Genomic DNA, 18230 nt, shown 5'->3' on the forward strand with positions numbered 1-18230 from the left:
CAAAAGATGTTTATAAATTCATATTGTATATTTTAATGGCTCATTTCTCCATGCTGAAATTTTATTTTATGTTATCTAATCTCAACAGCAATTTCCTGTTTAAAAAAAAGCCTAAAGTACACATTAGCCAGAAGCATTTTGTACTTAAAGGGAAACTGCACTCGTTAATTGCATGGAGCAGTGGTTGAATGAAGGATATAGGACAGTCATGTCACATAGATATTCAGATGGATTTTGCGGAGGTCGGGTTAATGACAAATTGTTTGTGTCATGACTGAGGCTGGAGGAGTGCATCAACATTACAGGCTGCAATAAAATAGAATGAGAAGCAAAACACCCCTCATATTGGAAATACTGGAAATTCTGAAGAAGAGTCTCACTGGACTCAAAATGTTAACCCTGTTTCCCTCTCCACAAACGCTGCCAAACCTGCTGAGTTTCTCCTGCTTTCTCTGTATTTGTTATCAAATGAATGTACTTATTCCAGTTACCAAGCTGACTGAGATTGAAACAAAAATATCTGTCAAAGAGGTTTCTTAATAAACACATTTAAAGGTTTATTATCAAAACAGATCTTGTTCCTTAAGATGTAGAAATTGTTTATTTACACAATCAGTTGTACAGATGTATAAATTCTTATCCTTGTAAATATCCCACTACACACACACAAGGATACACACACTCTCTCTTCAGGAAAAGAGAGAAAAGGACAAATTTCTTTGCAGAGAGATTCAGAGGCTTCTGACAAAAGAACACTTTGCCCACTGTGTTATTCTGGAAGGTAAAAGGACAAAGTGAAGTATATAGTCTGTTGCTCTTTCTGTTTCTGATTTGGCCAGATAAAACAAGCATCTCCCCAAGCTCATCACTGTTCAAAAACAGCCCCAGTGGGGTCGACAGCAAAGCAAGCAGTTATCACCAGCCATGTGATTTATAGGAAGCCACGTTAAATAAATGCTCCAATGTTCATAGTGAATTTTCAAGAATGAAAGAAACCACTCCAGGTATGTCCACAAGACTCGAAGTAAATTCCTTTTTCCAGAATCCTTCAAAACATTAAACATTAAATAAACAGTGAAACATCTTCATAATATTTGTATTTGCATCGCAACTTGGAGATATCAGACACAGATAGATTAGCAGAAGTGCTGAAGTTACATTCTGTTACCCAATACACTGATACTTCATTCAGTTTAAAATAATGTATTCACTGATCATACTGCAGTTTCCTTTACATTGAGAAGGGAAAATGGAGATTGAGTGACTGCTTAGAACAACCACTTACTTTAATCCACAACTGTAGCCCCAGGCTTTTGATCCCCTGTATTATAATTCTCCACTTTGCTCCCAATCTGACATTTCTGTCCATTAAACAGCATCTCATCTTTCAGTTAGGAATTTTACCATCTTCCAGAGTCAACAGTGAGTTAGATCATAGAACATAGAACATTACAGCGCAGTACAGGCCCTTTGGCCCTTGGTGTTGCGCCGATCTGTAAAACCAATCTGAAGCCCATCTAACCTACACTATTCCATTCTCATCCATATGCCTATCCAATGACCATTTAAATGCCCTTAATGTTGGCGAGTCTACCACTATTGCAGGCAGCATGTTCCAAGTCCCTACTACTTTCTGAGTAAAGAAACTGCCTCTGACATCTGTCCTATATCTATCGCCTCTCAATTTAAAGTTATATCCCCTAGTGCTAGCCATCACTATCCAAGGAAAAAGGCACTCACTATCCACACTATCTAACTCTCTGATTATCTTATATGTCTCTATTATGTCACCTCTCAACCTTCTTCTCTCTAGCAAAGACAGCCTCAAATCCCTCAGCCTTTCCTCATAAGACCTTCCCCCCATACAAGGCAACATCCTAGTAAATCTCCTCTGAACCCTTTCCAACGCTTCCACAACCTTCCTGTAATGCAGTGAACAGCACTGTACACAATACTCCAAGTGCGGCCGCACCAGAGTTTTGTACGGCTGCAGCATGACCTCATGGTTTCAAAACTCAGTCCCCCTATCAATAAAAGCTAACCCACTGTATGCCTTCTTAACAACCCTATCAACCTGGGTGGCAACTTTCAAGGATCAATGTACCTGGACACTGAGATCTCTCTGCTCATCTACACTATCAAGAATCTTACCATCAGCCCAATACTCTGCATTCCTGTTACTCCTTCCAAAGTGAATCACCTTACAGTTTTCTACACTAAACTCCATTTGCCACCTCTCAGCCCAGCTCTGCAGCTTATCTATGTCCCTCTGTAACCTACAACATCCTTTGTCACTACTCACAACTCTACTGACTTTAGTGTCATCCACAACTTTATTTGTATGCCCTCATTCAGGTCATTTATAAAAATGATAATCAGCAGTGGCCCCATAATCGATTCTTGTGGTACACCACTAGTAACTGAACTCCAGGATGAATAGTTCCCATCAACCACCACCCTCTATCTTCTTTCAGCTAATTAATTTCTGATTCAAACCGCTAAATCACCCTCAATCCCATGCCTCCATATTTTGTGCAATAGCCTTATGAAATGCCTTACTGAAATCCATATACACCACATCAATGGCTTTACCCTCATCCACCTGTTTGGTCACCTTCTCAAAGAATTCAATAAGGTTTGTGAGGCACGACCTACCCTTCACAAAACTGTGTTAACTATCCCTAATCAACATATTCCTTTCTAGATGATTATAAATCCTATCTCTTTAACCCTTTCGAACACTTTACCCACAACCAAAGTAAGACTTGCTGGTCTATAATAACCAGGTTGTCTCTACTCCCCTTCTTGAACAGGTTCACCAATATCAGACTATAATCTGTTCCCTCATTATGTTTCTTTTCTTTTTGCTCACTTTGTTTTTATCCTTCTTGTTTTTCTTTGTGAAATAACTCAACAATTCACCCATTATTTACACAGGCAATGTGTTTGACACTGGTCTGGCTTCCGCAGAGCTGACTCTTAGAGTGAACAGAACCTCAGACACTCCTGTTTATATCTGTCAGCCAGGGCTCCCTAATTAGACCAAGTTAACAGCCCCAGTTAGGGACTTCATATTCTTTGAGGTCCACCTGGCTGATTTCATTACAATCAATGCACTTTAAGACTGTAAGACCTGAAGACATAGGGGCAGAAATTAGGCCATTCAGCCCATGAAGCCTGCTCTGCCATTCAATCACGGCTGATAAGTTTCTCAACCGCATTCTCTCGCTTTCTCCCAATCACCATTGGTCCCCTTTACTATCAAGAACCTATCTATCTCCATCTTAAGTATGTTCAATGACCTGGCCTCTGCAGTCTTCTGTGGCAATGAATTCCATAGATTCCCCACTCTCTGGCTGAAGAAGTTTCTCTTTATCTCAGTTTTTAAAGGTTTTCCCTTTACTCTAAGGCTGTGCCCTCGGGTCCTAGTCTCTCTTAGCAATGGAAACGGCTTCCCAACATCCACTCTGTCCAGGCCATTCAGTATTCTGTAAGTTTCAATTAGATCCCCCCTCATCCTTCTAAACTCCATCAAGTTACCAGCTGCCACCTGATAAAGACCCTTTCATTCCCACTCTCTGCTTTCTGCCAGACAACCAAGCTTCTATCCATTCTAGCATCTTGTCTCTAACACAATGAGCCCTTTTCTTACTCAGTAACCTCCTGTGTTGCAGCTTGTCAAATGCCTTCTTAAAGTCCAGGTAGATAACATCCATTGATTCTCCTTAGTTTAATCTGCTCATTATGTCCTCAAAGAAATCCAGCAAATCTGTCAGGAATGATGTACCCTTGATGAAACAATGCTGACTCTGCCCAATTTTACCATATACTTCCCAGTATTCAGAAATCCCATCCTTCACAATGGATTCCAGGATCTTACTCATACTAATCTGTCTGTAATTTTCCATCTTCTGCCTTATTCCCATTTCAAACAGAGGTATCACGTTAGCAATTTTCCAGTCCTCTGGGACTCTCCCCAATTCTGATTACCGATTACCGCTAACACCGCAACTATCTCTTTAACTATCTCCCTTAGAACCCTGGGTTTTAGATCATCTGGCCCAAGTGATTTATCCAACTTCAGGCCATTCAGTTTTTCTAGCAGCTTCTCCTTAGTGAAGACCACTATACTGAGCTCTGTCCCCTCAACATTCTAAATTTTGGAGAAATTACTCATGTATTTCACTGTGAAAATGGTGCAAGGTAATGATTCAGTTCCTCAGACGTTTCTTTGCTCCCCACTACTATCTCTCTTGCATAATTTTCCAGTGGCCCAATGTCCACTTTTGCCCCTCTTTTGTCCTTTATATATCTAAAGAAATTCTTACAGCCTTCCTTTATATTACTACTAGCGAATGCTCATATTTTATCTTCTCCCTCCTTATTTCTTATTTTTGGTTGCTCCCTGTTGGTCTTTGTAAGCTTCCCAATCCTCTGGTTTCCCACTGTTCTTCACAACTTTATATGTTTTCTCATTTGCTTTTAAGCTATACCTGACTTCCCTGGTCAACCATGGTTGCCTCATCCTCCCTGTATCATGCTTCTTTCTCCTCAGGATGAATCACTGCTGTGTCTCCTTAATTACTCCCAGAAACTCATGCCATTGCTGTTCCACTGTCTTTATGTTAGGCTTCTCTCTCAGATAATTCTACCCAGTTCCTCCTTCATGCCTTCATTCAGCTGAAATACCGTTACCTCTGATTCTATCTTCTCTCTATCAGATTTCAGAGTAAATTCAATCAGGTTATGATCACTGCTTCCAAAGGGTTGCTTCAACTAAAGCTCCCTTATCAAGTCTGCCTCACTACACAACACTAAATCCAGTATTGCCTGTTCCCTAATGGCTCCATCACAAGCTGTTCCAAAAAGCCAACTTGTAGACATTCCACAAATTCCTTTTCTTGCAAACCACTATGAACCTGATTTCCTCAATCCACCTACATATTGAAATCCCCCATGTTCACTGTAACTTTGCTTTTCCTACACACCTTTTCTACCACCTGGTGTATGATGTGCCCCAGCTCCTGATGAGGGGTGGCCTATATATAACTCCAAATATGTTTTTTTTTACCTTTGTGGTTTCTCAATTTTACCCACACAGATTCTACACCATCTGACCCTACTTTGTTGCTTATTATTGATTTAATTTCATTTTTTACTAATAGGGCAACTCCAACCCCTCTGCCCAACTGCTTATCTTTTCGAATATTCTACTCCCCATCCTGATCCCCTTGTAGCCACGTCTCAGTGATGCCCACCACATTTTACCTGCCAATTGTGATCTGCTCCACAAGCTCATTTACCTTATTCCTTATACTGCGTGCATTCAGATATAACACCTTCAGTCCTGTTTTAACCATCCCTCTTCTCATTGTCAGTCTTTTGTCCAATGTACTTGAAGTTTGATTGTTAACCTTTTTCAGATACTCTGTCCTATTTGCATCCATGCTGGAGATTTTAATAACCTCTCCTGAGTTCTGTACTCTTATCTCCTCTTTTAATGCGGGTTTTCTAATTTTCCCTCAAGCTGTTTTACTCTTGGACAGCGGATGTTCATGATTCTATTAATCACCATTTTTCCAGATAAATCTTGGCTTCTCTTTCTGATTTTTTTTTGGTCATGTCTTCTGCATTGTATTTGATTGCAGATCTTCCGGTTTGTTCATTTTTCTCACTGTCTGAACCTCCCCTCTTTCATCCAAGCCTACAATTTCGGTAACATTTCTTAGACCTGATGAAAGGCTATTGACCTGAGACATTATGTCATACTTCCTTGCTGGAATTAAATTGGCCCAATCCTGAATATGCCATATGTTTGTGATAAGAATCTTTGATTAAGCATTCATGAGCTATTAATATCACTTTTAGGAAAGCGTATGTGGCCTTTCTTGCATGGAATTTGGCAGGTAACATGATTCTGGGTGCAGTTAAGTAGGTTTGTCATGGTGATAACTTTTTGCACGTAGTACAGTAACCCTTAATTGCCTTCAAGGTTGTAGTGTACTGCCACATTTGGTCAGTAGCCTTCCAGTAGACAGGCTGCAGCCATAGGATTAGCATTGAGTAGGAGCAATGGGACTAAAGGAAAGGCATAAGGAAGACCAGCATCAATGGAACGTAAAAGGGCAATTAATTGACTTTTCAATGGAATATTATTTAATTATAAATTTGGTATAAAATGTTTGTTTCTGTGGCAAGTTTAATTAGTTTTGTGATAATCATTAACAGATAGAGAATAAGGCGTGCAATTACAAGTGAACACAGAATTTGAATTGTATTCTCTGATATTTCAATAAGATGAACGGGTTAAGGAAAGCCAGCCAGAAAGGCAATGTGTTGGTTGCCTTCTCCTTTTCTTCTGTTCCTCTTCTACCTCCTCCTACTACTCCATTCTTCTTCCTCAGCACTTACCCTATCTTTCCTCCAAGAAAACCGACTACCAACCAGAGATTGTTGGCTCTACTTTGCCATCAGTACCACTGAGGGAGTAAGCGTAGCTGTCAGCAGTGCATCTGCCAGAGGCCTAGGGTCAGCAAGGGATACAGGCCACAGGTCAGTGAAGGTGGAATGGGGGTTGCAGTGGGTTGAGGGTTTCACTGCCAGAAGGATGAGGTGTAGAGGTGCAGATGGATCAGAAGATTGGGACAGGGGTTAACTTTCAACAGACATCCACTCTTACTCCTGGCCCCCTCAATCAGACAGTTCCTTTCTTTTTGATTTCCTATCGGCAAATGCTCTGTCTGCTGCTGGTTGTACACCAATGCAAGTCAGTTATGGGTCTCAATTGATGCCAAGGCAGGTAAACCAATCACTGGACTGAAAATGGTCAGAGTGAAAAGATGACTGGGTCTTCACCCAGTTAAATGGCCCTGACTTCCAAACTCGTTTTGGAGGTCAATGTTGAATTCTGCCTATTCTTTACACATCCAAATGATTGTATTGATCACATTTTAAGTGACAGCACTGGTGGACATTTTCCCAGTGATGTTAAAGAATGGCAATGAGCAAGTTTGATGGCATCATTTATGTCATAGTGTGTTTTTTCTCTCTCTCTCTCTCACTGTCACATCTTCTCCTTTCATTATTTATGCAAACAAAGTGACAGGCATGTTGGGCAGTGAGATGACATGGAAGTGCTGATCCCTGCTGGAAACCTCTGGCTTTCTAAGCTCTGGCACCATGTTTAAAATCCAACTAGGCTCCACTTGCTATCAGATGGGAGCTACCCCTCACACTGTCTCAACCCATAGCACAGAAGGAAAATAAGCTCACTTCCTGCTTCACAAAGGAAGTTCTCAAAGTGCTGGTGGACAAAGAGATGGAGAGATGTTCAATTCTCTTCTTGGATGCCTGCAACAAAAGGCCATCCTATTAGATGTGGCAACCTGGCCACAGATAGCAGCATGGATCTGTGCTATATTCATTCTAAAGATCGACATCCTGCACCACTATTCTCTCTAACTTCCTCACCAGTTGTGCAGCCCCCTGGAACTGGAATTCAATGCTGAAATCTGAGTGCTGTTGTCAATTCCCCTGCATGGACCATTGGAGGTGCTGTGCACAAGCTCAGCCATGTTACTTGGAGGAAAAGTACACAGCAGTGCAGAAAGAAGGTCAATGATCTCCTGTACTCTGCAAGGCTGAATGGCTCCATCTTCTCTCTGTTACCTCACCCCCAAAAAGCCAATGCTCAGTCTAACTCTGTCACTGCACAAACAACTGCGGCCTCATGCATCTCACCAAAGGTGATAGTCATAACCCTCACCATCATATACGTCATGTCTACTCATGTCCAATCCACCTTTTACAAATATGAATATTTATAGCCCTTTGTGCTTCCTACTCACTCACTGTGGACACCTCACTGCTTCTCCAACTCATAAATGCTAACTAACTGCTCTTGCATCTACCTCATTCAACCACAGTGCAGAAAATATTGAAGACAATCAGGCTGAAAGATCCAGGATGAGGTTCTGGTGGACATCAGACCCCTCACTCCTGAGCAGAAGAGTTAAGCTGGATGGCTCATGTGCTGATGGCGAGACAGCAACCACCCCAGTAAATTCCATTGTGCTGTACTTCTTACCTACAATCATTACTAGCACTAACTCATTTTTTAATCTGCACAAGCTTTTATCCATCTTTGTGTATTAATTCCACCTCTTCACTTAAGCAGTTACTAGTGGCATGCTGGAGCGAGAACCTCTCAGTGACAACTCTACTCTGAGGAATAAGCTTGCAACCTGTTAAAGGTTGCACCAGCATTCACCTGCACCCTCCATTACCATTGAGAGTTTCACCTCAGTGATTAGACTTGGGGACACAATCTGCTGAGCAGTCACTGACATATCTACACGGCTGGTTGAGGAAGAAACAGTCGAGGTGTCTGGCTCTTAGAGGACTGATGAGTCCAGGTACCTGCTCAAAGCCATGTAGAAGTGATGCCCCTGTTCTCAGCCATAGCTGATGTGCTCAACCTGCAGAGATAGGCACGGAAACATCAGGCATGTGTTCCAAAGGCAGTCAGTGGCCTGGATTGAAAATGGGAGGCCCATGAGGGCACGGATCCCCAGCCCAAGCACCTGACTGATCATGGTCTATTTCCTGGACAGGAAATGGTCCAACCGTTTGATTATAATGATACCCTCTGACTGTCTGGAAATACCCACGCCCACTAAACCCTTCTGTACTTTGGCTTTCACACCTCACCATTTCCATGAAGCACATGCGGCTTTATAAACTGCTGGCACATCCTGCAGCTCTGACACTGATATGGCATCATTGTTATACAAGGAGTCATCCACCCCGGGTCTGTCTGATATATTTACTCCTCATTGTTTCCCATGACCACAAGCTACAGCCACTTCTTCTGCACTATAAGCCAGATTATACACATAGGCTGCTCGCTGCTAAACTTACATGAGAATCCTTTCTGTGCTAAAATGCAGCTAAAATAAGGACATAAAGGTTTGGGGGTTGTCAAATCTAATTTGGTCCATTGATTTATTGAATATAGTCGAGAGGAGGATTGATTTGTTGTTGAGCGGTGTAGAGAGAAGCTTGCACTACTTGATCCCGGAAACAGCTGTGACATGTTGTGTCCTGGGAACGGGACCCTGAGAGTGAGTGAGTGAGGAAGAGCAAGCTCATTGTATGACCTGCTGAGTTTAAACATTGCAGGACTCTTCATACAAACAAAATATACAAGGGCTGCTTGCGTGTAAAGACCTTTTGTGGTCACAGACAAACTAAGAGGGAAATGATGGATAGTTCAACAGCAGCACTGAAAATCATGCACCAAGTAATTGGCACATGGTCAACGTAAAATAGCCTGCTCCACCACTGGGACTCCTGGCACTGTTTCAGCTCCAAAGTACACACTTGAAGCTCTGATGTTGTGTTGAGCTGGGCCAAGAGCAAACCTGATTATGTGAAGCTGGTGCTTTGCTGTTGCTGAGCTGTATGGATGAAGGGTCTGTGAAGAACATGGCCATTAACCATGAGGTCAGAATTAAGGCCTTCAGCCCACTCCACACCACTCTCTGTAGACTTAGCAACTTTAAGTAGCAACACCAACCACTTCTACAAACTCCACTTTGTTCAGAAGAGCTGGCTCCATGTAAAGAGAAGCTCTGTGGCTGATGCACCCATTCTGTGAGCTGTAACAGTTACTATAGGATAAGTCAACAGGTACTCACTGTGTTTTACCAGGTTGGCTTTTGTGGCATTGGGTTTCTTGAGAATGGTTGGGAGTATACTGATGATACAGTGATTTGGCCCATTCATGCGATACAGTGCATGGAAATAAGCTTTTTGACACATGATGGTCAGATTCCGAACTTACATCTAAGGTGTGAGGACTCAATCAGGCAAGATTTTATGACCTCAAGAATCAGACTGTTAGACTCCTGCCCAATTAAAATAACCAACTTTGTCATCATTCTTGCCACTTCCGAGAGGATAAAATATTACCCTGAGGCTTTTCTTACATGTACATGTGGGAGTACAGCAGAGTCATGAGCTAGGTGGTTAGACAATCATCCACATCACTCAGTAGCCACTCAGTAGTTTGACAGGGTGCCACAAATGCAAGTGCTACAGTTGCCTACCACAGTATAAAGGCACCACGACTGCTATCATTGACATTGATGCGTAGAGACACATCAGCACAATGTGGAGGGAACAGAATTACAGATGGTTGTCTTGTACATCACGGGAAGCCCGTTCTGTTGTGAGCCAGTTGATGATTTCTTCTGCTTCTCTTTGGCAAGATAAAAAATAATTATCTCATTTTGCATACGTAGCCACTGTAACGTCCTTATGCTACAATAGGTGGTGAATTGGGAGATCTTACTAATATTATTTGCTCCAATTTGAGAAGAAGCCGAGACATAGAAATCCATGGTTATGGCCTTCTCAATCACTGACAATGCCATTCTCACTTGGCCCTCAAACTGCATGTCTGCCTGCACCAGTGGCAGATTTCAATGAGCACCTCTTTGCCAAGTGGGAATTTCTGATGCATTGTTCCTCACTGAGGTAACAGAACTATTTCCTAAAGATTCTGGGAATAGATGGCCTCCTGCTGAGAGCCCTCCTCTTCCTCCTCCTTTGTGTTGCCTCTACTCATCGGCCCTATCATACTGCTGGCTAACAGAGACTTTACCCATGACTGTAAGCAAGCAGACTGAGCAGAAACTCTGAAGTCAGAATTAAGGCCTTCAGCTCACTCCACACCACTCTCTGTAGACTTCAGCAATTTTAAATAGCAACGCTAACCACTTCTACAAACTCAGCTGTAAGTGGTGCCCAAATTTTAGGTTCTACTATGGTCTAATTAGGGTTCTGAATATAATTTTAGCATAACTCCTCAGGTTTTCAGTTTTATTTCTTCAGAAATTAACACAGTGAGTTTTATGTGTATTTTATTACCTCATTAATCTATATTGTTACTTTTAACGATTATTGATAAAAACTCCCCACTACCAATATTCAGGGGTTACCATTGACTAGAAACAGAACTGAACAAGTCATACAAATAAAGTGGCTACAACAGTAGATCAGAGGCTAGGAATCTTGTAGAAAGGAACTCACTTCCTGACCCTCCAAAGACTGTCCATTATCTACAAGGGACAACTCAGGAGTGTGATGGAATATTCCCCACTTGCCTGGATGAATGCAGCTTCAACAACATTCAAGTAGTTTGACAAAGTCCAGGACTACATCCACAAACATACACTCCCACAATCACCAATATGCAGTAGTAACAGCATGTACCATCAATGAGATGCACTGCAGAAATTCTCCAAAGGTCCTTGGACAGCACCTTCCAAGCCCGATGACCACTATGATCAAGAAGGACAAGTACAGCAGATACATACCACCACCTGCAAGTTCTGGTCCAAGCCACTCACCATTCTGGCTTGAAAATAAAATCACCATTCCTTCACTGCCACTTAAAATCCTGGAACTTTGTGGGTTAATCTACACATGTGGACTGCTGTGGTTTAAGAAAGCAGCTCACCCAACAGCTTTTTGAGGGAAACCAAGGTTGAGCAATAAATGTGGGCCAGCCAGCAAAGCCCATATCCTGTGGGTCAATAAAATAAAAACATTTAACACTGGATTGCTTGGCTGCGTGTACCTTATATGGCTGTTATTTTCCAAGAATTACATGCTTTGTTATTCCTGCTATCAAAATAGACCATTTTGTGTTTCATTGCTTTGAGATTCAAACATCAACATTCTCACTTTGTATGTTTATGAGCACTCATATTATTAAAACTTATCACATTATTTGTTCAAATGTCTACCTGGGGCTTAACCCACAAGAGTCGCCAAATTGGTTTGAAACTTCCGGTATTTTTGATTCAACTCAGGACATGTAATGATATCGGGAAATAAGTCAGTAGGTTTCTGGCACAAAAACATCCAGTTGGTTTTGAAGTATCAGTGTTCAGTTCATGAGAACACCACATTTTTCATAGGTAGGCCAAAACTTGTTTCACTTACTTATTGATGTTCATTTTTTCTTGCTGAGATACATTTCTAAGGAAGACAGTGCCCTTTCCTGTAGTTCAGCCCATCAGGCATTATATAAAAACTAGTATGCACGTATTCATTGTGTTCTCATTCCTATTATGTTATTACTGGACAAATCAGATCACAGACTATAATTTGCTTTGCTATATCAAATTATCTTTAAATTCACAAGGTTGTCTTTCACTGGAAAAGAAGCACAAATTGCTACAGCTCTGGTTTTAACAATAAAACAGAAATTTATAATGTAAAAGAAAAGATAAAGTAGAATAAACCAAGCTGTTTATATATAAAAATTTGAAAGATTTTAATACACACACAGTAAAATTCAATGTTCTCTGTATCTCAGCAGCTTCTCCTTACAATACTCAAAGAACCAGAGAGTGTTCCCTTCTCTATCACAATTATAGATTTGATGACTGTTTCTTTCGTGATTTTAACACTTTCTTTCAATTTTTGGTCTTGAGAATTCAGTAGTCTCTTTCTTGAGTTTTTACACAACTAAGTTTAGACTTGCTCAGCTTTAAAAGCTACTTCAAGGTTCTAACCAGACCATTGTGCGGAGAAAGTGAGGACTGCAGATGCTAGAGATCAGAGTCGAGCGTGTATTGCTGGAAAAGCTTAGCAGGTCAGGCAGCATCTGAGGAGCAGGAGAATCAACATTTCGGGCATAAGCCCTTCATCAGGAATGAGGCTTGTGAGCCGGGTGTCTGAGAAATAAATGGGTGGGGGGTGGGGTTGGGGGCAGGTAGCTAGCAAATGATAGGTGGATGATGGTGAGGGAGAAGGTGATAGATCGGAGGGGCCAGTGATGGACGGGTCTGGAGGGCGGTGCCGAGTTGGAGGCTTGGAACTGGGATAATGTGGGGGGAGGGGAAATGAGGAAGCTGTTGAAATCCACATTTATCCCGTTTGGTTGCAGGGTCCCAAGGTGGAATATGAGGTGTTCCTCCTCCAGGCGTCATGTAGTAACGGTTTGGTGGTGGAGGAGGCCCAGGACCTGCATGACCTTGATGGAGTGGGAGGGGGATTTGAAGTGTTCAGCCACAGGGCAGTGGGGTTGGTAAGTGTGGGTGTCCCAGAGATATTTTCTGAAGAAATCCGCAAGAAGGCGTCCTGTCTCCCCGATGTAGAGGAGACCACACTGGGTGCAACGGATGCAATAGATAACATTGGGAGAGGTGCAGGTGAATCTTTGATGGATGTGGAAGGATCCCTTGGGTCCTTGGGAGTGGTGTGGGTGTGGCAGGGGAAGGTGCCAAGAGTGGGGTGTGGGCTGGTGGGGGGGTGTGGATCAGAGCAAACAAACTAAAATCCCTACACTGAGGCAACCTTACTCTTTACCTATATTCTGAATTATCTCCTTTCTATGGGTACAAATGTTTTGTTCATGTAACTTCAACCAGGGCTTCTGCAAACTGAAACCAAAGGCTTTCTAAGTTCTATGTTTTACCCCTAAGCAAAAAAAAAAGTTTCTGTTCTTCCTAATTGATAGTAAGCAAATGCTATTCCATTTACTCTGGCTTCTCAGAAAGCTGTCTCACTGCAAACAAGTCCACAACATCATTCAAGGAAGACTCTCTCATTTTTTTAACAAAAAAAAAGACTTCAGAAATACTAACAAGTTAATCATTAAACTAACTCAAACACATGGATAAAAAAACCATGTGCCACTGGTTTAAAGTCTAAACTCTAAAATATTTATGTACAGATAAATCACACACTTTGCACCACATAGCAAGCAACAACTTGTAGCTTGTTTCACTGCATGTCCATTACATTTGAGTGCAATCTCATCAGTACCCAATGAGTAACCAAATTAATTTTGGGGGAAGGTCCCAAAATGCCAAGCAGATGTGGTTTCACATTAGCGTGTGTAACTCCAGAGCAATATAGGCTGTATCTCAGAATCAAGAGAGGAGAGAATATATAGCTGAATAAACTGTATGATCTGTTCAGTAGAACATTTAACATGATGAAACTTAACACTTTGCTTTACTTTTCAGCTTTCCATTATATCCTTTTCATCCGTTCCACTGGTAACACAGCCGATTGATCACCCACAAATGGAATCCTTCCTCGTCCCTGTCTACCAGCATTGGGATGATGAATTGTCTCAGTATCACATATGTGAGCAATGCCCTCCTGGTACCTACAGAAAGAAGCACTGCAATGCAGAAAAGAGGACAGAATGTGCACTTTGTCCTGATTCACATTATACAGAATATTGGAATTACTTGGATGAATGCCAGTATTGCAATGTGTTTTGCAAAGAATATCAATATGTTAAAAATGAATGCAACAGCACTCACAATCGTGTCTGTGAATGTGTTGAAGGTCACTACTTTGAATTTGAGTTTTGTCTAAAGCACTATAAATGCCCACCAGGATTTGGTGTAAAGAGGCTTGGTAAGCTGTGTATTAGTATTCGGAATTATACTATGTAAAATATTCAATTCCTTAGCTTTTTTTAAATTGCTGGTTAAAATATAGATTGCTGCCATGCATGTTTTCCCAACTGAGATAGAAATATTCTGGATCACACAAGATTGTCATTACTACCATCAAGATTACACTATCGCAACACACTATGACTCAGAAGGGATGAGTTGTCCTTAACAAGATAAGTTCCGTTTCGCCTCTCCCACCTTTACCAGACCCACATCCTCATTCAACTCCATTAGAAGTTGTTGGCCAGTGTTATTTTTAACAGTGGCATTTTAACTGATTAGACCAGTGCATCGAGCGAAGAAGATAGATTGAAAATTTAGGAAGATTGACACTCTGACTCTTCTCTGGAAGTCATATTGGATGTGATGAGGGGCAGAATGGATGTCATCAATCCTGGAGAAAGAGAACAAGGGATCAACTCCAGAAATGAAGCAGACTAACTTGGAATTTGCAGAGGCTGTGAGCAGCTGGTGTATGGTTCTAACAATCTGGAAACAACACCAAAATGTTTAATCATCTTATTAGGTCAGGAAAGGTTGGTAAGATATTATTTTCAGTCCCTCACTCTCTGACCTCCTGCTCAGAACTCCTCTGGCAAGTCTACCTGGCAGTTTGATGTTTTAGCTTTTGTCTCCTGCAACCTTCTCAAATCTCCATCTGAGCCAGCAACATTCAAGCTCACCCAATAATCTCTCACAGCCATCCCGCATGATGAAATGTACTCATTCTATCATCTTCACTTCTTGCACTCATAGCACTTTTCCTTCTCTCATTAAAGGAGAAGAGCTGATGACTCCAGGGAAAGTCTGAGCTGGACCTGCAACCATGGCTACTTGGATTGCATTAGAGGAGGATGCACTGGAAATGAACAGAGCGCAAAGAAATTTTGCATCAGTGATGGAGAGACGGTGATGACTCAGAGAGCTAGTGGTAGCAGTGGAAGATGCACTGCCAACTGGCACTGACCTGTCACACAGGTTGAATTGGTGTCACCACTAACTCAAGTGTCATGATATACACAGTGTTGAGATTGTTGTTATCTGAATATCAACACTAGCTTGAATTCTTCCTCTCTCATCGATTCTTAAAGGTGGCAGAGGAAATGGTCTTGGATTAACCTGTGGAATCCTCAGATGATGCCAGGCACTCTAAGCATTCACTATCACATGACTCATTTGCATTCTCCACCAGATACACAATCATATTGGTGGATCCTGCTCAATAGATAGGTAACCTGGGGAGGACTACATCACATGTGAGCTGGCCACCAGCACAGGGAATCAGCTGTGATGGGTCATTGAGAGGATGCTGACCCAGGCAGTAGTCTGCATGCTCTGACTAAGACTTTACTCAGGATGGAACAATGCATCATCTTGGAAGGTCAATGCCATGCTGCTGAGGGCTCTCTGGCTCTTCATTAGCAGAGAACAGCATACATACCATGAGAGGCAGGATGAAACAACTGACGCAAGGCAATGGGGATTCTTCTCAAGGCATTCCCAGTCCTCATCATTTGCCTCTCCCCAAACACTGGACAGAACCACTCATGTTGCTTCCTGCCCTGATGAATAAGCTCGCAGGGACATTTTGGAAACAACCATGGGCCTACAGGGGCAGGTAGGGCCATGGCTGTTTTCAAAACCTACAGGCCATCTGCCACAGGCATCTCATGTCAGAGAGGAGCATTTGGAGCAGCCTATGGCTCAGCTGAAACCAGAAAGATTCCCTCCCTGGTGTAGCAGGAAAAGGAGGTGGAAGAGGAAAATTGAGAGTCTGTCCCACAATGATGAAATCGTATTTGGAGCTTCAACCCAACATTCCAGAGCAAACCCATTAAAATTCACCACTGAGCTCTGTTTCCAATTAGTGACTGTAGGATCACCAGCTAAGAGGGATCACCATCTAAGAGGGATTTCTAATGAAAGAGCATGGGTATGGAAAGCTCACCAGGATTTCGATTTTTGAGGCAAAGGCAACCACTGGAATAGAGAGCAGAGCAGTGATGGCTGATTCTTGGCTCTCATGGGTGCTGAGGGGCTACCTTTCATTCTTTTATGGGATGTGCTAGCATTTGTTACCTATCCCTTATTGCCTCTTTCCAGCTGGCTCTCTCTGTCTATCTCTTTTGCTCGTCACCCTCAGCACATTAAAAGCTGACAGCAGGGAAGTGCACATCAAAGTGCGGAAGGTGCTAGGCAGAGGAAATGCCATCCAAGGAGTTGGCAGTCAGCTAATAAGCAATACAGGGCACCCTCTGAGCAGTAGCCTCCCTCCTGACAGATGCTTCAGATCTTCAACGTAACTGTTAAAAGCCTGTCAGTTTGACCAATAAAGCTGGTTTCACCTGCCCATATTTTGGTGAATTACTGACAGGTCAGGAAGCAGGTACAGTGCTTGAAAAAGCTCGGATTTAGAGCTAAAGCAGTAAAAACTTCACTGACTCCCTGATTGCATTTCATCTTCAAAGCCACCTCAGGGAAAGTCAGAGGAAGATGGGATCATTTGGGATCCTCCGCTATATCAGTTTCCAGAACTTTCTCAACAACTTTAGCTTACACCAGCCTGCGACAGCCTGAGAAATTTCTATCCGTAATCGTAACACAATAGCATAATGCTGTTCGCTAGCCCCTAGTATGTAAGCCTGAACATAATGTGATTTAAATGATTAACATTTTCAACCCATCTGAATGTTTTAATTGATGGGCTAATTTAGACAAGTAGTAGACCTCCCATCTCAGAGGTAGGAATACTACCACTGTACCACATGAGCCCCTTTTAGCTCCCCTTTAAATGCATCTATGTCATTCTTAACAGCCATGGTGGGAAACTCTAACCCTGGCTGAAAAAAACAGTTTCAATAGAATTGCTCATTAGATTAGTTAATTGATAAGAAACATTGCCAAGATTACTGAATGCTATAAGCTATTTATCTTGTTGTATTAATTCTGCTTAAATAAATCAATAATTGAAGAAACTGTGGTTTGTTTTGTCTGTACTTTACGACTTTCCAATTTCTTTCTAGGAACTCCATATGTCAATACAGAGTGCATGAAGTGTCCAAGGGGCTTTTTCTCAATTAATAGCTCTGCCAGCCAACCCTGTCAAAAGCACACAAATTGCACTGCACTTGGCTTGAAACAGGTTCTCCGAGGAAATGCATTTCAAGATAACGTGTGTGAGCCATGTCGGAGCAGTGAAGCATCAAACTCACGATGTTCTGGCCCATTTTCAAAGAAAGGTAAACATACTTCTCTCCAGAGGTGTATATAAAACAACATTTCGTAACATTTCAACTTCTGGAAAGTATCATGATTAGAAATATTGACAGTTAGTTTGAATCTCCATTTATTCTGAAGAAGCTTATTAAAGAGTTAATGACTGACTTGAATACCAAGTTAAGACATCCATTTAATATAAAACCAACCTGTCAAACATGAGGTTTGGTGACATGGTCAACAAAATTTAAGTTTTGTGAGTATATTTGCAAGTCCACTATGATACAGACTACTTACAGAAAATGCAAATTATTTGATATATGAGCACAACATTTGAATTTCTAGCAGAAAAGATTGGAGAGCTACATTTGTATTAGGGTGAGTAGTCAAATAGGGCCTTCAATTTTTGTTTTGTCAGAAAAGTGTAATAGTCCAAAAAGACTCAAAAATTCATTAACTCAATCTTTAACATACTGCAGTTTAAAGATTTATGGGATGTAAGCATTGCTGGTTAGGTCAGCATTT

At 41.7% G+C, this 18230-nt stretch overlaps 2 protein-coding genes across 3 annotated transcripts in view; one reads left to right on the forward strand and one right to left on the reverse strand.

The window, feature by feature from the left end:
• colec10 (collectin sub-family member 10 (C-type lectin)) overlaps positions 1-18230 on the reverse strand; it is a 240100-nt gene that overhangs the window by 78304 nt on the left and 143566 nt on the right. The gene's annotated exons all lie outside the window — the stretch shown is intronic.
• LOC140477396 (tumor necrosis factor receptor superfamily member 11B-like) overlaps positions 1-18230 on the forward strand; it is a 68015-nt gene that overhangs the window by 47536 nt on the left and 2249 nt on the right. For both annotated transcript variants that reach the window (XM_072571213.1, XM_072571214.1), the window contains exons 2-3: positions 14046-14448; positions 17513-17728. In XM_072571213.1, the coding sequence (XP_072427314.1) occupies positions 14046-14448; positions 17513-17728 (619 nt within the window). The remainder of the gene's footprint in view (positions 1-14045; positions 14449-17512; positions 17729-18230) is intronic.

Source organism: Chiloscyllium punctatum, chromosome 5 (assembly GCF_047496795.1).
Source record: "Chiloscyllium punctatum isolate Juve2018m chromosome 5, sChiPun1.3, whole genome shotgun sequence".
Taxonomy (NCBI): Eukaryota; Metazoa; Chordata; class Chondrichthyes; order Orectolobiformes; family Hemiscylliidae; genus Chiloscyllium; species Chiloscyllium punctatum.